A 21,094-nucleotide genomic window follows, 5' to 3' on the forward strand; every position below is an offset into this window, starting at 1 on the left:
CAAAAATACCTTGTTGATGCCTGAGGTCAGAGAACAGAGGCCACACTGCTTCGATCTGATAGGACCGCAACAGTAACTCAAATAACCAGTCGTTAAAACCACGGTGGTGTGGCGTAATGGTGTTGTTGATATTTTCTTGGCACGCTTTAGGTTCATTCATAGCAAGTGAATATTGTGTGGATGCCAAAGCCTTACCAGAGTATGGTTTCTGATTATAATCATGTGCACACGATGTGGTCCTTTTATGACTACAGTGTTCTCATCATCTGATGGCTGCTTCCAGCAGGGTATCACACCATGTCACAAACCTGAAATGATCTCAATCCAGTGTACTCAAGCGGCCTCCGCAGTCATCAGATCTCAGTCCAATGGAACATCTTTGGAGTGAGGTGGAACAAGAGGTTCACAGCAGCTGTGTGATGCTGTCACTGTCAATATGGAATTAAGGCACTTAGTTCAACCCAGCACTCGCGGAGCCCAAAAATGTGTTTTCATCAAATGGTGATGCTGATATGTGCTGCGGTGGTATCTCAGCTTCTACAAGTAAAAACGTTTCATCCGTTCTTTCATTGTATGATTACCACAATGTATTTATTCATAATAAGAAGGTCAACATTAATATTTTCTTCCTTTTTATTGAAGCAGGTATGTCGAGTAATGGTTTTTACAGTTTGTCGTGAGTCCATATTTATAACATAATATAATGTGTTTCATTAGCGACCCGAGCAGTAAGATGTAGGCTAATTTAAAGGTTTATATAACATGTAAGTGGATTGTTTTATATAAGTAATGTGGGGGGAAGAAAGAAGAAACGTTTCTAAGATAAAATTCTTGTTTAATAAGAAAAAAGGACTCGGGCTTTCTGTGCAAGCAAATATACTATTACTAAAATAATCAGCCATGTCTACTAAATGGATAGACTTGAGCAGAATTCAGTGCTTTGTGTGACAACTAATGAAACATTTTCATGTTTGCTGGATCTGGTTTGTCAATCTATGATCAGATTACTCCTCTGTTAGCCGCCGGCAGACTCGCACAGTTCAAATGTCTCTTTCAGCACTCTTATCTGCACAATATGTGAGAAATGAGTCTCAATATCTCTGACTTCAGTTATTAAATAATCGAATATTTAAATTCAAATAGCTGTGTTGTAGGAAAAAGAAGACTTTGATTTTTTTTTTTTTTTTTTTTTTTCCCAGCGCATCCGAAGTTTAAATCTTTTTGAACGAATTTGAAAAGATCTGTCTGGTCCTCATATATCTGTTCCCCTTTATTCTGCGTGACTAATAAAAAATGTTTCCTTTCTTTTTGTTTTGTTGTTTTTTGTTTCATCTGAATGAATATCATTTACGCATCATGAAATGTAATTGTTTTGCAGTTTAGAGTCCAAAGTGTTGATGTCTGTTGTTTTCGGGTTTCTTTTCTCAGGGGGCCATAGCAGAGTATGAAGTTTGCCCCAAGGACAACCCGTCGTACGTGTGCAACAAGAAAACAAGCTGCAAGAGCTGTGCTGTGGACCAAAACTGTCAGTGGGATTCTCGCAACCAAGAGTGCATCTCGCTGCCAGGTAACAGGGATGCTTGGAAGAAATAAAGCAGTTTTAATTTGAAAAGATTACGACAACACACACACACACACACACACACACACACACACACACACACACACACACAGGCAAAAGGCAACACGAATCATACTTAGTTTCTGAAATCTAGAGGTGCAAAACTGATAACAGAATTTAAATAGTCAAATATTGATACACAGCACAGATAAGCAGGAAGTGCTGAACAGATATTCACCAATTTTATCTCTCTAGTTATCAAACCCAAGTTAACTGTTCATATATCAGATAAAGTCTGTCAGAAGGAAAGTCACTCCTACGCGAGAGCCAGGGTACACCCTGGACAGGTCGCCAGTCTATCACAGGGCTGACACACAGAGACAGACAACCATTCACACCTATGGGCAATTTAGAGTTACCTATGAATCCCCACTAACAGAAAGACCCTGGCCTGATGTTGGAATTGAACTTCTTTCTGAGAGGCAACAGTGCTAACCACCGAGCCACCGTGCTGCCCCCTCTGAAATCTATTAAAAATAATTAGCCACATGCTACACAGTGATGAAAGCTCTGTTTTGGTGAATGACAGAAATATAGACTAAAAATATTACAGCCAACTGAAACTAAACTGGAAATTAAAACATTTTTAACTAAAATAAAAAAATAGATTTGTGAAGAAAAATTACAAATTTTACAAAATCAGTTGTGAACTTGGAAAATGAACAAAGAATAGAATTAAAAACACAGCAGAAATATTCTTGGTTTTAGTTTACAAGTTACCTGATGAGGCATTGATGGACGTGTTTGAAACTTTGCATGTCTACAAGACGGAGACAACTGCTTTTTAAAAAGTTCTGTATTTTATTATAATACCTGTACTGCTTCTGACATACATAAACTGAAGGTGGCCAGTTTTTCCAGTAGATATACAGTCAGCTTGCATATTGCATATCAGAAGTATTGACGTCTACTCTCTCCCCTGCAGAGAACGTGTGTGGTGAAAGCTGGCACCTGGTGGGCAACTCTTGTCTGAAATTCATCACGACCAAGGACTCGTACGATAACGCCAAGCTGACCTGCAGGAACCACAACGCCGTCCTGGCCTCTCTGACCACACAAAAGAAGGTGGACTTTGTCCTGAAGGAGCTGCAGATAATGAGCGTGGTGGTAAGGAGAAGGGGGCGATTGGAGGGGGAAGTAGCCAGGATATTAATTATCGGATTAGAGAAAATGTGATATTCTCCTTGGGGAAATTGGGTCATCAGACTAGCAGAGAGAAAGATACCGATAAGACTTGAGATGCGCTGAGAGTGCCGGAGATAAAAATGGATAATTACAGCAAAAAGATCAAATCAGGCAATGACTGAAGAATGATACACTACTTAGACAACTAATGATGTCGTCTACAAAGAGCCTTCCTTGATATACAGTCTTGTTGAAGTAAGCGGATGTGGACACATTAGAAGACTAAATCAATAAGTTACACACGGGTTCAAAAGACCAGCACATCTGAAGTCCACTGTAAGAAAGATTTTTATTTCTCATGTTTTTCTCTGATTGATGAGCATAAATGGACTCTTGTGCCCTTTCTCTAGTTTTTGCCCTTGGCTGTCTTTTCAGTAGCTTTTGAAATCTTCTCTTTTCCTTCTTAATCTGAATGAGCTCTGGTTGGATTCTGTGTGTGTGTGTGTGTGTGTGTGTGTGTGTGTGTGTGTGTGTGTGTGTGTGTGTGTGTGTGTGTGTGTGCGTGCGTGTGAGAGAGATTTTTGAACCATTAAGTGTGAAACAAATCTCCCATTAACAGATCTCTTCCTCAGAGCTCAGACATCTCTTACTCGCTCCATTAGAGCACATGCACAAAAATCTATCCCTGCGATCAATCAACCATCGCAAGCTGCCGTCTTTATTCTGTTCACGTATCCGCAGATATGGACGGAGGATGGACCGGACGCACTGTTGGGTATCGGGTTGTAAAGTCTGAATTCAGTTTTTAAGTTAGTTGGGGTTAAACTTCCTTAGGTTTGTAAAAATTTGTGCATCTTACCAAGTTAAGCAGAAGATTTAACAGAAGTTTTATCTTCTCCAATAGTAGAATTATCTGATTTTTTTTCCCCTTATTTTGAAATGTTTGACATGAAATGATTTTATTACATTTTGCACATTAAACCATTAAGAAATCAATCAGTTCATTCATAAATAGACGAGAAGAAGATGTGTAGATAATACAAAAAGTATTTTGTAATATCAGGGAAGTCCCTACAAAAAAAGAAAAGAAAAAAAGTAATGTAGTTTCTAATTACATACCAAATGCAAATACTGCCTCCTTTAACTTAGGCCACCCATGCAAAAAAAGCGATCCTGCAAAGTGCCTTGCAGCCACCACACGGCAAATCTAATGCTGAAGCTAAATAAGACAAAAGGGGTCTAAATCACAAAGTCAGGCTGGAATTAAAGAAGTGTCTTTCATCCATTCTAATGAAATCGTGTAGATTTCCCCTGCTGGTCTAAATTTGTTCTGGTGGTTGCTTTTCGGTAATCTTTGTGCTTAAGGGTAGAGAATAATGGAAGCTTAACCGCTCTGGAATAACATTGGTTTTCAATGATACGGGCGCAGAGATTTGAGAACAGGCTCCCTTGTTGTATTGATGGTGTTCATCCAGTTCAGTAGTTCCAACGGTTTCCAGGCAGGTTTAATCAATCCGAGAAATGGCGATTGTATTCGATCTCAAAGGTACAGTTATCCCTCTCATGCCTGCGAGAGAGAGAAAAGTCTTTTTGTTTGCTACTATTGCAATATTAAAACCATTGATTAGAGATGAGTTGGATAACGGAGCTTCTCAAGTCAACTGAGGTAAAGCTGCCTTTATTGCCACTGCGCCTGGTGCAGTGTGTTGCACGTCAGAATGAATGAAAAGCTGCACTGACATTTTCTCTTTGTGTTGTAGTAAAAACATGTGTTTTGGAATTGATTTAGGTAAACTGATTTAATCTTCAGCATAAGTGTAACTGATGCTTACGTTTGAGATGTTTTCCAGAAAAATCTGGCAGCAATCTGTTACCAAATTCGATCAGAGCAAAGAGCCATCGTGTGAAATCCTCCTTTGGTTTGGTGTTTACAGTACAAGGCCACTGTGACGCCGTGGGTAGGGCTCAGGAAAATCAACGTGTCCTACTGGTGCTGGGAGGACATGTCGCCGTTCACCAACACCACCCTGCAATGGCTGCCGGGTGAGCCAAGCGACGCCGGGTTTTGCGGCTACCTGGCCGAGCCGGCAGCCACCGGACTGAAAGCTCAAACCTGCATAAGCCCGGTGAATGGCAGCCTGTGCGAACGACCAGGTGAGCTCACTATGTTTATACACTCAACAAAAATATAAACGCAACACCTTTTGTTACTGCTCCCATTCCCCATGGGATGGACGTAGAGACCTAAAATTCATTCCAGATACACAATATAACCATCCCTCCCAAACAGTGGTCACAAATCAGTCCAAATGTGTGGTAGTGGGCACATCTGCTATATTGAGATAATCCATCCCACCTCACAGGTGTGCCACATCAGGATGCTGATCTGACATCATGAGTAGTGCACAGGTGTACCTCAGACTGCCCACAACAAAAGGCCACCCTGGAATGTGCAGTTTTTTGCGCTATTGGGGGTCTGGGGACCCAGAACCAGTCAGTATCTGGTGTGACCACCATTTTCCTCATGCAGTGCAACACATCGTCGCATGGAGTCTATCAGATTGTCAATTGTGGCCTGGGGAATGTTGGTCCGCTCCACTTCAATGGCTGTGCGAGGTTGTTGGATATTCGTGGGAACTGGTACACGCTGTCGTATACGCCGGTCAAGCACATCCCGAACATGCTCAATGGGTGACATGTCCGGTGAGTATGCTGGCCATGCAAGAACTGGGACATTCTCAGCTGCCATCTGCCCTGAACAATGTGAACCATGATTCATCCGTGAAGCGCACACCTCTCCAACGTGCCAGACGCCATCGAATGTGAGCATTTGCCCACACAAGTCTGTTATGGCGACGAGCTGGAGTCAGGTCAAGACCCCGATGAGGACGACGGGCATGCAGTTGAGCGTCCCTGAGACGGTTTCTGACAGTTTGTGCAGAAATTGTTTGGTTGTGCAAACCAATTGTTCCAGCAGCTGTCTGGGTGGCTGGTCTCAGACGATCTTGGAGGTGAACCTGCTGGATGTGGAGGTCCTGGGCTGGTGTGGTTACACGAGGTCTGCGGTTGTGAGGCCGGTTGGATGTGCTGCCATATTCTCTGAAACGCCTGTGGAGACGGCTTATGGTTGAGAAATGAACATTCAATGCACGGGCGACAGATCTGGTTGACATTCCTGCTGTCAGCATGCCAATTGCACGCTCCCTCATTGCTTGTGGCATCTGTGGCATTTTGCTGTGAGACAAAACTGCACATTCCAGGGTGGCCTTTTGTTGTGGGCAGTCTGAGGTACACCTGTGCACTACTCATGATGTCAGATCAGCATCCTGATGTGGCACACCTGTGAGGTGGGATGGATTATCTCAATATAGCAGATGTGCCCACTACCACACATTTGGACTGATTTGTGACCACTGTTTGGGAGGGATGGTTATATTGTGTATCTGGAATGAATTTTAGGTCTCTACGTCCATCCCATGGGGAATGGGAGCAAAAACAAAAGTGTTGCGTTTATATTTTTGTTCAGTGTATTTTAAAGTCTTTTAATGCACATGTATTTTTACATAACAGAAAAAAGAAGTTGCATGCATGAGTAATGCCATGTCTAAGAACTAGCTGAAGAGAAAGGGTTTTTTTCCTCTGTAACCTTTCTGTCCGTTCTTGTTGAGGCTGCACAAGTAGATTGTCATGCCTGATGCTCATTTTTGTTGCAGATGCCTCATGTCTGCCTGATGAGGCTGTCATTAGGCTGATACTGGGTACACAAAAGGCAGATGGAGGCCTAAATGGATTTGTGAATAGCTATGAGGCTCATTATACCTCTTGCTGTAACAATGACACCTTTTAAAATTCACTTGTGTTCATTTCTCACCCTTTAAAATAAGCTTAAGAGACTTATAGCTGCTGCTTTATAATGCCCTGGAGTTCAGCAGAGGCTGATGTCCCACAGAGGCATCTGTGCTAAAAGAGTTTGTTGCATTTTACAGCCAACCACAGTGCCAAGCAGTGCCGGACACCCTGCGCCATGAGAACCACCTGCAGCGAATGCACCAGCAGCAGCAGCTCAGAGTGCATGTGGTGCAGCAACATGAAGCAGTGCGTCGACTCCAACGCCTATGTAGCCTCCTTCCCCTTTGGCCAGTGTATGGAGTGGTACACCATGAACACTTGTCCACGTAAGAGATCATTTTCCCGTTATTGCAATTCGATTTCATTTCATCTGCCTACATGTTATAAAAGTATAGCTCCTCAATAGTTTCACTGTTCCTCCCTTTTTTGCCCAAGGACTTCTGGCAAGCAGTTTTGGCCTGAGGGTCATTTCATGACCAAACAATCAAGATGAGAAACCAACTAACCACATTAAAGTGGGATTGAGGCTAAAACCAAGTTTTAAAACCTTTAGCCGTTTAATGTAGCCCTTCACAGTTTAAATTCTTAATCTCCTTTTAGTAATACTTTATTTAACAGAGTTATTTCTTAGAATGAAATATGTAATGAATTGAATTTCAAGGGGAGTAAAGGAGTTTCATCTAATTGCTCCACTTAATGACTAATTTATGTTTTAGTCAGAGCACAGCAGTAAAATTGGGCACCCTTACCGTCGTCTTTGCTGCTGCAATTCGTAAATGTTTTGGATTCCGATCAGCGGTGCATCACTGATCTCCTTGATCTCTGCGTCTCTCATTTAAAATCCCATTGATTGCACGTAAAATGTTTACTTTTAAGAGTTGCCAGCTCATGCCGGCTGCCCAGTCATTCTCCTACTTTGAACAAATTGCAGCTTCTGCCATAGCAAAAACACTCTAGAAGAAGAGCCCGACACTTGAAACCGTTGCAGCATTTCATTTAAAGCTCTGAAGCTGCAAGCAGCTACATGTATAACTACCAGCCCTTCAGTCACGATTCATTAGTTGCAATTTAAGAAACGAGGAAAACCCGGCGAAAAATAAAGCATAAATCTGAAATCTGTGTATGTAGTACTGTAGCTGCAGTTAATATACTCAATCATTCAACCATATGCTGCTCTGGAGATCTTCACCAAATTTACAAAAAAGGCTTGTTGATTATTGGTCTGTAGAGTAGAGCAACTTTGGACTGCTAAATGGGGGGGTTAACCTCCATTTAGCTGAACAAATAAAATTGTAGCCCTCCACTGCCCTCCAGATTATCGATCCGATGGGGATCGATAATCTGGTTTGATAGTTTGAAACCTGGTACTTTTTGGATTTCGTCTTTGCAGCAGAGAACAATTTTCTTTTATGAAACCTAGCAGGTGAATCAAGTTATTATAGCCATCGATGGATGAACTGCTCATGGGGCGAGAGATGGAAATTAAAGGCACACATTCATGTGCCATGTTGACTGATGATGATTACATGTTAAATGGTTATCCAGCTTATAGATAGCTTTTGAAACTCTCTTCCTTTCCAAATTAAGTGGAAATTAAGCCAGATTTTTTTTTTTTGAATAGAACACACATTCAGTTTTTCTGAAGAAACTGTTTGACATTTTTTGACAACCACATTCTTGCCGGGCTATAGATGTGAAGATCAATCCAGCTGTCCACTTTGAAGCTAAAAGCAAAGAGGCTAGCTTTGATTTAAAGAGTGAAATCTGGTGAAACCAGCTGGCACGACCCTGCTAAAGGTCGAGAGCTAACATGATGTAACCTGTAATGTGTGAGGAGATTATATTATAGCCATTTCCCTCCAGTTCCAGTGTCTTAGCTTTATTTTAAGCTAACTCAAAAATGATCACGCTATCGCTTGCTGCTACTGACTAGTGTTTTATTCTCATATAAGCACAATTTTCTGAGTACCGGTATGTCGAGAATTCAGAGCTCTGATTGTTGAAATACTGATGGTTTTGTTTGTACCTTCCAACACAGAATCATTTTTAAAAGCCGTTTTTATTTTTACAGTCAAAGAATTCAGAAATATAAATACCTTTTTAATCACCTGGTGCTGCGTTGTGTTTCACTTCAGCGGAGAACTGTTCTGGATACAGAACGTGCGGGCAGTGTCTGGATCAGCCGGGCTGCGGTTGGTGCACTGACCCCAGTAACACGGGCAAAGGTCAGTGCATCGAGGGTTCCTACCGCGGGCCCTTCCAGACCTCTGTCCCGGCCCCTTCCACCCTTCCTGGTCTGCCCGCCAATCCTCAGCCAGCCCTCAACGCCAGCATGTGCCCGAGCGAATCAAAGTACAACTGGTCCTTCATTCACTGCCCAGGTAGGAACGTAATCTAAGATATTAGTTATGTGACATTAAATGACATTCATGCAAATTAATTTCACACACACATGTTGTGGGGATTACAAAAATGGTTGTCTGTTAAATCTGCGTTGTAACAAAAACCTAAATGTGAATTTATCAGACAATAGGCATCCAAAGAAAGTATGTGTTTATGTTGCATTTTGGGAAAATGTGTTTCTGTATTGTCACTTTGGTTTATAATTGTTCCTCATTATGTGGTACAGACAGGCGGACTTGCATTTGAAGGAATTACTCACTTAGCTTAATAACTATAGTGATCTTCTCATCTAAAATGATTGAAATGCTGCTTTAAAGAGACTTCTGGCTGCTCTGATGCCTCTTATGACACACTCGAGCACTGGACAACAAACAGCGTTTTGTTTTTTTACATAAATTTACATAAATTTCTCTGCTCAGAATAATCTACTCATTCCTTCATGTTCTGTCTTTATCGTACCCCCCTCTCGTCTCGGGGTGTGATGTTTATGCAGTATGTTTGTTTACTCTTTTGCAGCTTGTCAGTGTAATGGTCACAGCCAGTGTGTCAACGAAAGCATCTGTGAGAAGTGCGAGGACCTGACAACCGGCCGACACTGCGAGAGCTGCATCTCCGGCTTCTACGGAGATCCGACCAACGGGGGCAGCTGCCAGCGTGAGTATCCGTGGGCCGTTCGGCATGACGCTAAATCAGCCAGTCGGTATTTCGGCACGAGACTTCATTTAACTTGTCAGTATTTTACAGTCCATTTTTATGTCAGCCGTTTTCCTGATTCCTCGCTGCACCGTAAAGCCTTCCCAGGGATATTAAAGATTTACTCCTTTACAGCTAATGCTGACAGTCAGTCAGTCGGACAACAAATCAATTGTCTATTCCTTTGACAGGTTAATTTAGATTACAGGTATATTACAGCCACAGTGTATGTTGTGTGATTTTTACTTTTTATGCCTCCCTCTGGTATGTACATATATTTATTAAGTTCTGCGTCTGTGACAGTCAATCAATAACCTGTCCTGTCTCCATTCAGCATCGCTATCTTGGCAGCGTGCCCCCTCGGGGACATTAAAGGCATGCTTTACTTCACAGCTAATTGGTTTGACTCAAGAGGCATTATGTGGACAAGTAAAAAGTACACAGTCAGTGCCTCAAAATGGAGATTATTATCAAATAATCAAGATGACACGTGTGACTAAATGATGATAAATCATAAGGTGGCTCTTTTCTTCCAAGTCCCCCACTGTTAGCAGACTTGTATGTATTTCACAGCTGTTTCTACCAAAGGGGTGAGTCATTTTAAGAATGATAAATGAGGATGAATTAATATAAAGGATGATGCGCATTAATGTTTGTGCAGGCACCTTAAAATGGGTCTTTTAAAAATCACCAAGCCTAATAGACATTTCACACGTGTTCACATACAAGACGGTTCTCTCTTGGGAGATGGAAAGTTGTTCTTCTCCTGGAGAGTGCTGCCTCGTTGCGATGTGATGGGCCAGATTGCCATGACTGCTGGTGTGCCCGTGTAGTTAACATAGTTTCAGAGGATGAGGCCTTTTTTTTGAGTCTCTAGGTGCAGCGGCCTCATGGGAATCTTTGAGCTTTTCAGTTAGATTTCAAATCCTGGACTCACGTGCTTCGTACACCTTCCGAACACAATCCGATGATAGTGGTGGGAAAAACCGTTGCGTAGCCACCGTTGCAAATTATTGGCCACAAGCTAGCTTAAAAAGATGTAAGAATTAGATGTTAAGCTTTAAACAGCATGGGGAAGCTGAGAGGTGGTGCTGTGCAATGCTTTATTTTTTAAAGCACAGATGTTAGAGTTGCACATACATGTATGTTCATGTATGGCTTCACCACCTTACTTTGGTGTATGGCAGACCAAGGGTCACATAAATAAATTCAAAAAACTGACAGTAATTCTGGCCTCTGGCTCTAATGCAAGTACTGTTTGGACAACAACACATAAAGCAAAATCTATACTTCCTGGTGCAAAACAGTCTAAAGGTAAAAACTATATCCTGAATCTTTGCTGATTCCCATCCATTTGTCCAGGTTTGACCTGTAAAGGGCCTGTTCTGGCTCGTGGGACACATGTTTGACAACCCGGGTTTAAATGAACTAAATAATGTGCTGGATGCTGTTTGTGCAGAATATTTTTATATGCACTGACAGTAATGATTCATCTGGAATGATTGTTATCAGAGATACGTTAAACATTCAGTCATATTGTAAAAAAAATCAACTGTAGAACTCATAACTGTGTTTAATAGATGAAATAAGAGCTTTTTCACTTGCGCAATATTATGAGAACTCAAAGGTGTGTAGCCTTAAGAAAAGCACTTCTCTGTGATATTAATCTGGTTCAGTTTGCCAGTAAGCTTGAAGACTGGACACTAGAGCAATGGAAAAGATCATGCAGTCATTTGTATTATTGTAGTGTCTTTGCCTTGCAATATAAAGCTCCTTGAGGTGACTGTTGTGATTTAGCAATATATAAATTGAATTGAATTAAATTGACCTTTTCCATAGTGGTTTGTACATCAGGGTAAGAAGTGAAGCCGATGAGGTGAAGCACCCCTCATGCCTCATGCTCACAGCCTGTGGGGACGGTGTTATTATGCAGGGTCAGCTGGACCACCTGGATATACTGCACGATGGATTCTTTTTTTTTTCATCCAAGATATCACGGACATATTCCAAGATGACAATGTCAGAATTCATCATCCTCACATTGTTTGGTTCAGAGAGCATGAGACATTGTCACACATGGATTAGCCAGCACAGAGCGCAGACTTTAACCCCACTGAGAATCTTTGGGATGTACATGAGAAGACTTAATGCAGCAGAGGCGGTCCAATGAAATATTAGCGGCGGACTTTGAATCCTCATCCTGACCACCAAGCTGGAAGTGACAAGATAAAAAACAGAGCTTCACTATTATCACGCAGGGCAAAATGATTTAATACAGGAAGAGGCCATTAATGGAGTCTGTAGGTCTTATAGGTTATGAATGTGCTGAATCAAGTTAATCAGTCATTAGATTATTTATATATGTGTAATATATTCACTCTACTGTGCAAGTCTTGTGTGTGGTTGCTGCAATGATAAGTAAAATAATTTATTTATCTATTTATTTATTTTTTCAGCCTGCAAGTGCAATGGCCACGCAAGCATGTGCAACCCTAACAATGGCAAGTGCTTCTGTACCACCAAGGGCATCAAAGGAGACAGATGCCACCTGTGAGTTTCACATTTCATGATGCTCGCCTGTCTCTCTGTCCTCTTTTTCACTCATGCGATGTCTGAAGTCTTTACTGTAATATTTTGCACCCCTAGAATTCAGATTGCTTGTGGGGTACCGTAGACTTTATTTTCTAGTTTGTCTCTGTGCAGCAGATCCATTATGTGTTACACCCAGAGAATCTGACAGCACAGTAGTGGTACCGGTCTATAGAAAACCCTCAAATAGCCTTTTTTAACTTTTTCTAGGATTTTTTTTCTTGAAGATGGTCCTTTGTGATAGTACTAGGGCTGAACGATTATGGAAAATAATCTAATTGCGATTTTTTTTGCCCCAATATTGTGATTGCGATGCGATATGCGATTATTTTTTTAAGGTCTTTGTCTTCTGTATTATTAAACAAAGACAAGCAATACATCATATAGTATGGCCAATACTATATTACATTAATTTTAAACTGTTCTTTCCTGGAAGACAGACCTCTGTTATGATGACATGAGGTGATGCATGAATTGATGACTGACATTTTTATTTAACTTCTTCAATCACAACAGTATATTTGAACATACACAATAGTTTATTTTTAGCTTACAAACATCTGAGCATAAAGTGCTGACAAGGAACCCTGGTGTAAACATTAAAATGAAAGTCAGTACAATGTGCAGATTGCAGAAATATACATAAACAAAATCAGTGGCTTTACCACACTCAGTTTTTCGACATCTGTGAACTACTAGACAGTCATTCAATTAAAAAATAATATTAAATAAATAAAACTAATAAATAAAAAATACACACATCTTACTGATCTCTGCAGTCAGTAACATTACACATAAAGTGCAAACATAATAGCAATTGTATAAACACACACACAAACACGCCTTAAAAATTTAAAGGCGTGAAACTGGACGGTCTAGTTCTGATTAGCGTCACCGCTGTCTCGGTGGAGTTTAATAAACTCGGCCGTCTGCTTCTTGCTATCTAAAATATAACCAGACACTGGCGTAAATTCTCGACTGTCTCATACTTCTGTTTAATAAGTTTTCTGTTTGACGTTTAGTCAGCTGTGTGAAAACCAAGGAGGAACCCACCCGGGGGATTAATAAAGTTTTATTTTATCTAATCTAATAACTTTAATCTCAGCCAAACCGATTTACTCACGAACAAACAAAACACTGAAAAAAGCCCAACAATAACATTTTTAGGTTGTCTAAGTGACTTATATATTACGTTTAACCCGAGCAGCGAAACTCCGCGGTGATCTGAAAATGATGTGCCGGGAGTTGTGCCGTTCTCGGCCGCATCAGTAACCCTCGAGCTCCCGGCTAGCTGTCGAGCTGGTGGGTAGCAGACGCCTCTGAAAACGTCGAAGCACTTTTGCAAATATGGGATATCTTGATAAACCGAGCAGATATTTGATGTTTACACAACTACTTTCTCGCCTGAAAATATGTTAAAAGTTTATTTTGTGACCCAGAAAGATTAGTATGAGTAATTTTAAAACTTAGTAGCGGCCGCCATTGCTGGAAACTGGAGTTTGGCTGGGCCGCGCTATGAATTCTGGGATATGGTAGTAATTTGGACAGCCTTCGGCACGTCGCTGTGACGTAATCGGTCTACAAATGCGGCCTCAGGAGGATGCAGCCCATGAATTTGGACATGTCCAGAGTATAATCGCAGCCTTTGCGGTTAGAAAATTGCACTTGATCATGTCGCGATATTATCGCAAATGCGATATATCGTTCAGCCCTAGATAGTACGGGCTTGTAGTTCAGCACTTTGGGGATCAAAGCTGGTAACTGGTCAATCACAGGCATCAAGGCTTCTGCAATCTGTGTACCGTGAAAACAACATTCAGTGACGAGTAAAAGTGTGAATTCCTTTTAATGATTTAGTCAACTTCTCCAAAAATTAACAGCATACATGTATTTGTCAGTTGTTGAGCTAACCCAAGAACGAGCCTGTCAAACCACCAGCAGATTGAGAAATGGGTTTCCAGTAATCGACAACCTTTATGTGCAAAATTGCTGAACCACATGAACTTCAGTGGGTTTTTTTCCTCCCCTGAAATGTTATTTTCCAGACCTGTAAAGCCACATGTTGAGATTTCAAAATGAGAAACTCTAACCATGGCACAGCGCAGCAGCAGCTGTTCATTAGCGCTTGCAGCTATATTTTTAGTACTTGTCTTAACCCTGGACTTCATTATCAGAAGGTTTTCCAAAATCCATTTAAAAAGTTGAGATAAGGTTTCACAAATGATTGGTCATCAGTATGAAAATGAGGCCTTTTTTTCGCCTTATTAAATTTCTTTAAAGATTTCGTAGGCACACGTTTCCTGTGAATTCCCATCACGCTCACTCGGTCTCCTTTTAATCTTTTTTTTTTTTATTCTTTTACACTGTGGTGTTACTTCCTGGCTGAAGGTTAACACTTCTCTTCCCTCTTTCCTTTCTTTCTGACTTTTCTACCATCCTTGTTCATCTTTCCCTCTCCTCTCTTCAGGTGTGAAGTCGAGAACCGCTACCAAGGCAACCCCCTCAAAGGAACATGCTATTGTAAGTGGAATTACAATTACTAACGTCAGTAAAGGGGTTTGTGTGTGCGTGCGTGTGCGGTGTCACATTAAGAGAGCACTATGAGGTCTGAATCTCTTCCTTGTTCATGTCAGTGGCAAGACAGCAACACGGCTCCTAAATCAAAGCAGTTTGATGTTTAAAAAATAACATCCAGAGCCAGAGCTGCTCTTTTAACCCTTTAAAACCGGTCAGAGCGGGCACGCTCCGTTTTGCGTAACTATTTTTAAATCCCGGTAGCACTGCGACCACGTGAGCTAGCGCAATAATTTTTTTTGCATATGAAACCGGAGGAGTTGTACTTACATCTTATGCCATCAGCTTGTCCTCGATCGGTTTCCTTCCACATATAGCTTTGCCAAAAACTGCATAAAAAGCGCTTGCAGGAACAAAAACATAATATTCCAGAAACTCGCTTTGCCAATCCGATCAGCTGTTCGTAACACTTCCTACGTCCATCAGCGTGAACTATCGCATGTCCGCCATGACCTGCCCGAAACCGGAAGTGACGTCATTTTCGCGGAAATGTAGTTTTTTACCATCAAGGCCTCATGAGCTTATACTGATGTTTTTAAAAGTTATGTTTGACTTTATGACTTTCTGTGTCGTTTCTGGGATGCTTAGGACTCAAATTGCACTGCTGGAAATAGTTTATTTTGATGCATATGCTGCTTTTTTGCAAATTTGCATTATAATATTTATTTTCGTTTTTCCTGCAGTGTATAAAAATTGGTGTATTTCAAAAATAAAACTATGAAGACACTCAAAATAAATTTCCTGTGGTGGGAAACTAGTTTGTGCAACTTTTTTGTATTTACAGTTTTGAGCCTCTTAAATTTCTCTAACTAGAAATATATGTTAAAAAACAAAAACGATTTTCAATTTTTTTGAAGTTTATTGCACTTTTTTGCAATTTATGTAATTACTATGCACTTAATGCATGCATATTATTAAAATTTAGGCTGTAATGGTTGTATTGATGTATAGCAACTTGAAATGCTCCAAAAAATGGCACTACAACATGTAAAAATATAATATAAGCTCTGGCGGACTTGGTTCTATGGTAGGTCTTAAAGGGTTAAACAAGTCGCAGGTGGAAAGAATTGAAAGTGAGACGCAGATGAAATTGCCAAAAAAATGCATGTAAGCTTATAAAGGACCGTCTTGCTCTTTTTGCACCTGTGATAAGTCATTTTGCAGACAGATTGCAGTACAGCGGTCCTGCCATTTTTAATCTCATTATCTGATGATTATGGAGGCTAAAGTGATGTCACGTTTGTCTAATCATCAGTACTTTCTAACCCAAACAAGCTATAAATCATGTTGGACTGTATAGTGTTAAATTTTCACACTGATGGAGGAACTAGGTCATCCATTGTGCTGCTTTAAAAAAAAAAAAAAAAAAAAAAAGTATTTGTTTTTATTACCCTGTATTCTGCTAAGGTGTGAAAATGTTTCTAAGGCATAAATGAGCAGGAACATTAAGTGTTATCCATATTTACCCTGAATTAATTGGATAGTTTGTTAAAAATCAATCAACTGTAAATTCATTCCTCATCAGATTATTAATCTATAATGGAATTTAACAGCTAGTGTTCAGACACAGCTTATTTTTGGTAGCAGCTGTTGCTATTTGTGGTTGTAGCAAACGCCCCCGTCATCCAAACACACTGCAACTTTAATAAAGAAGTCGGGCAGTAATTTGTAATTGGGAATTTTCAATCAGCCTGTGAGCCACGGTGATCTGATTTTCTGCTTCGCACAATATGAGTCTACGTCCCCACTGTGTTCGTTCGGTTACCTTGCTGGGAGCTTAGAGGCGTGCTGCCAGTCACTGCCAGCTCACCGTGGCTGCTCCTTCTTGTCCCATTACTCCCTGTAATATTTCAAAACGACCTGCTGTCAAAAAAATGCCAGCAGGGACTGTTGTTTTGTATGTGCGTTGGTGGGGAACAGTAGTGGCAAGCGCTCGGTTCCTGACACAAGCTGCATTTCCTGTTACTACCTAATAATAAAAATAAACTCATGTCTGCCGGTTACATTCCTTTTAATGTGAAGTTGAAGCAGTTGGGAATGTTTTCTGTACATTAGACGTTAATTACATTAGTGTTTTTTAATGACAGCACCATGTACTATTATTCAAATATCTATAAAGCTTTTGATCAGTGTTACCCTTGCTGTATGGAGAGGAAACAAACTAACAAATAAAACCCTCCAATTTTTCCAAGTACGTGATCCAGCTGTTTAAATTGATTTTTGACTGAAGTTGAACTTTTTTGTTGAACTTTTTGTTGAGGTGGGATTATTTTATGTTTACTTATTTTCGAGATTTGGCCCCATCTAAATCGCTCTTATCCAGATTATTTGAGTGGAACTGTAACTGCAGAATAACCCCTGGCGTCTGAATGCGTCCGTCTCCCGTGTTTTGTTGCGCTGTCCTGAAAGTGACCTTCAGCTGTAATTTACCGCTAGCTGACACGCTGTCATGTAACCCATCCTCTGTCCTGACCTTCATCACAGAGCACGCTCCAAAATCCTCAGGTCTCGAATCGAATGTTTGAAACGGGGAAAGAATGGGAGTAATTTTCTGAAACCATGTTCTTGTGTGACTTTCAAACTAGACTGATTGAGTTGTTCTTCTGCTTCTTTTTGTAATCCCCACCACATTCCTCCCACGCTGGCTCACTGGCTTCAAACAGACACGCTCCTCATCGACTACCAGTTCACCTTCAGCCTGTCGCAGGAAGACGACCGCTACTACACGGCCATCAACTTTGTGGCCACACCTGAGGAGGTATGTGTCTAACAGTGAGCACCCCACCGCCACAGCAGCTGTCACTTCTGTGAGGATTAGAAAGTTTACAGTTGTTGTCGAACAAATAGGCTCACTTCTTTGTCATTTTAGGGATAACTTAGATGGTAGTTCAGTAGTTTACATGCACACCGATTGTACTGGACAGGCAGGAAGCACGGTGACGCCAAAACTAACTTCAAAATAAAATAAGAATCAGTATTTAATAATCACTCAACAAACTGAGTCGACTGGTTTACTATGTTCCCTGCAGGAAAGTTTCCTCGCTGATAAGCTGGTGATCAGAGCGAAGAGTAATGTGGCCACTCATCAGAGAGTCAGTCACACAGATGTTTTTACAGCAAACAAAAGCTTGTCTGGTCGTGTTTACCTGGCTGCAGCATCTGGGGCCAAAATTGAAACATAAGCATCTGATTAAATGCTCCAGATGGTATTTTTCCCCTGACAAAGCTTCTACTAAAGATTTACAAATACACAATCGGCTACAGGGGAAGCTCAACTCTTACAGCAAATCACAACATATTTCGATATATATTTAGCAAATCCAGGAAACTTGTGGTGAAGTTGAATTTTTAGCTGTTTGAGTTGTTCCGCAGTTATTTAGTAAATCAGAAACCAAAAGATCGTTTACAAAATATAGAATTGAGCAGACGATTTCAAAGTCCAGACAAAGCGATGATAACATCTGTGACGCACATGTGTAACAATAAATAGTGAAGACATCTGGATTTCTCGCCGTCTAGCTTCAGCCGGCTTCCCTGAAGCTGTTGAAATGTTAATTGTTGCCTTTTTTTTCTTTAATAAATGATTGATTCATGAACGCCGGCTTTCAGTTAGTGAGTAAACATCAATTACATCTCAGCTTACATCCGTTTGACATTATTTGAGCTTCACTTACAGTGAATGTGATACATACAGTGTTCAGCTGCGGTGCTTATTCAAACATTTGATTTGTTAATTCGGCCTCCCATTAGCTCTGCAAATTTGCTCTGGTCTGCAATACAGTAAGTGCTTGTGCAGCTACAAAGTGATACCGGAGGAGTGAACAAAGTCGCTGCTCTGCAGTTACAGTAAAACGTAAGGGCTTTCCTGGTCTGTGTGCTACGAGCAGTTTGTTTTTCGTTTACTCTGGTGGCTGCAGTAAAAAACGGACTCGCCCATCTTCACTGAATTGCGGTTCGACCACTATGGGGCACGTGGGGGAAATGACACCAGTAAACTGATGATGATGACTTGTCCGTGTTTCTGTCCTCAGCCAAACCGAGATCTAGACATGTTCATAAATGCCTCCAAGAACTTCAATCTGAATGTAACCTGGGCCACCAGCTTCACCGGTAAGTCTCAACAAAGCCCCTTATTAGTGCTGCTCAACGAATTAGTCAATGAGCTAATGATTGGCCAGTGATTGAAATATGCACTCAAGTGTTTAAATTAAGGCTTAAAATGATAAATATTACTGATTTTCTCAGACAAAGAAAGTGAAGATGACTGGTTTTATATTCATGTAATAACAAGTTAATGACAAGGTTTTGTTTTGTTTTTTGTCACCATGTTCACAGCTGTTTAAAAATGATATGAAAAGTCACCTGTCTTTCCATTGTAGTAGTTTCTGCACCAGGAGATTTACAAATGTGAAGTAATGCAGATATTTCACATTTGTTGTGTCAATAAAATTCCACCAGACACTGGAGCAGAAATGAGAAATTCTCCTTTTTCTTTTTGTCTTGTCTTGTTTTTTCTTTTTTTTAAAAATAATTTCCTCCATCATCTATAACTTTTGTATGATTTGACATTTTTGTCCTGTCTTCCCTTTCCCCTTTCTTCTCCTCTTTTCTTTATCATCCTGTTATTTCTATTTTCTGTATTCCTATTTTCTCCCTCCATCTCTGTCCCTTTTTTGTGTCACCCAGCGGGCACCCAGGCCGGAGAGGAGATCCCCATCGTCTCTCGGAGCAACATTAAAGAGTTCAAAGAAAGCTTTTCCAATGAGAACTTTGATTTCCGAAACAGCCCCAACATTACTTTCTTCGTCTACGTCAGTAACTTCACGTGGCCCATCAAGATCCAAGTAAGCAACTCGTACGCTTAACGATAACTGATCCGTTTTTGTTACCATACATATTTGTAAAGCAGGGAGGTAAAGACAGGCTCACTACAGATTAATGCAATACTAAAATTCTGTTCAATTTGTAACTCTATATTTATGATACAGCTCCACTGTGAGCAATACATTTACATAAAAACTGACATGTATTGATGACTCAAATGCCAAAGAAGCGTGATCGATTGTCAGTTTATGGAGTGCTCTTATCTGGGCACATTTACTTCTGCCAGACAGAGTAAGTCATTCATGTGACATCTAAGAATCAGCATTCATTCACTGGTTTGATGAAAGTGAAAAGAATGTTAGATATGAATTTAAAAGTGTTAAAATGAGAAGCTTGGTGTATGACAAAGTGTGGGAAGTAGAATTAATGATGGCCGGAAACCTTAAACGTGACAGGTAGAGAAGGTTGCTTTGTTTCTGTGTCACATATATGAAAAAGGGGACGAGTTTACCAAATGTAGCTTTAAGTCAAATTCACTGGTATTTTGCAAATATAATAATAAACGTGAATTTGCTGTGCAATTGTGTAACTTTATTAGCAGCGTCCTCCTGAAATGCGCCAACAACATCGAAAGTAACATCCTCCTCTCTACCCCTTAACGCTCTTTTGGTCGCTATGGTAACGTGTGAATATTTCTTTCAAAATAAGACACAACTGCAATATGAGTTAACCAAGTTAACGATAAATTTAAAAAATAAATTTCACACCTGAGCCTAAACTCTCGTGGCCCAGTGCTAAATGACTCGGCCCGGGGGTTGGGGACCGCTGACGTAGCGGATCAATACAGGGCGTCCATGACCCTGTTGGGGACACTCCCATAGGGCTTAAATCCAGGGCTCTCCACCTGTTGCTCTTAGAACTGAAGAAGCTTCTCGGATAAGAGGTGAAACGTCTTTAAGACACTTAAATAAGTCCAGAGGCTTTTCTTTCCAAGCTCCTTAGACAACTCTGAGATAAGCAGTATCCGCAATGCTAAAACAACATACAAACATGACACTTTAAAAGCCAAAGACACCTTTATAGAGTTGTAATTTATGTGTTAGCTGTGTGTTGTAGTGGTTACTGCAGTTTTGTTTTTTTTTAACTTTTAGAACAATTATCTATGTCAATTTGAAATTTCCTCTGTCACCAGGACAGAGGACAGTTTGCTGACTTTGTTCCAGGCCTCTGAATTATTAAAATTAAACCAGCTTGGTTTGACTGTACAGACAAAACAGCAGTGGTGTTTAATTTTTGCTCGTTTTTGTTATTGTGCAGCATGTAATGGAGCTGTGTTGTTTTTTCAGAAAGTAAGCCTTTTCTTTTCACCTGAAATGAGTTCTTATTGGCTTTATTGCTGACATAGTTATCAAAATG

At 40.6% G+C, this 21,094-nt stretch overlaps 1 protein-coding gene across 3 annotated transcripts in view; it reads left to right on the plus strand.

Annotated features, from left to right (window-relative positions):
* Positions 1–21,094, plus strand: part of atrn (attractin) — a 134,633-nt gene that overhangs the window by 38,368 nt on the left and 75,171 nt on the right. For all 3 annotated transcript variants that reach the window (XM_085258069.1, XM_085258070.1, XM_085258071.1), the window contains exons 14-24: positions 1,429–1,567; positions 2,547–2,728; positions 4,681–4,900; positions 6,733–6,921; positions 8,731–8,976; positions 9,515–9,652; positions 12,148–12,241; positions 14,748–14,800; positions 17,518–17,612; positions 18,886–18,964; positions 19,541–19,698. In XM_085258069.1, the coding sequence (XP_085114195.1) occupies positions 1,429–1,567; positions 2,547–2,728; positions 4,681–4,900; positions 6,733–6,921; positions 8,731–8,976; positions 9,515–9,652; positions 12,148–12,241; positions 14,748–14,800; positions 17,518–17,612; positions 18,886–18,964; positions 19,541–19,698 (1,593 nt within the window). The remainder of the gene's footprint in view (positions 1–1,428; positions 1,568–2,546; positions 2,729–4,680; positions 4,901–6,732; positions 6,922–8,730; positions 8,977–9,514; positions 9,653–12,147; positions 12,242–14,747; positions 14,801–17,517; positions 17,613–18,885; positions 18,965–19,540; positions 19,699–21,094) is intronic.

Source organism: Mchenga conophoros, linkage group LG19, assembly GCF_057382185.1.
Source record: "Mchenga conophoros isolate Kocher_MC1m ecotype Shallow Benthic linkage group LG19, M_conophoros_male_GT1.1, whole genome shotgun sequence".
NCBI classification, from domain to species: domain Eukaryota; kingdom Metazoa; phylum Chordata; class Actinopteri; order Cichliformes; family Cichlidae; genus Mchenga; species Mchenga conophoros.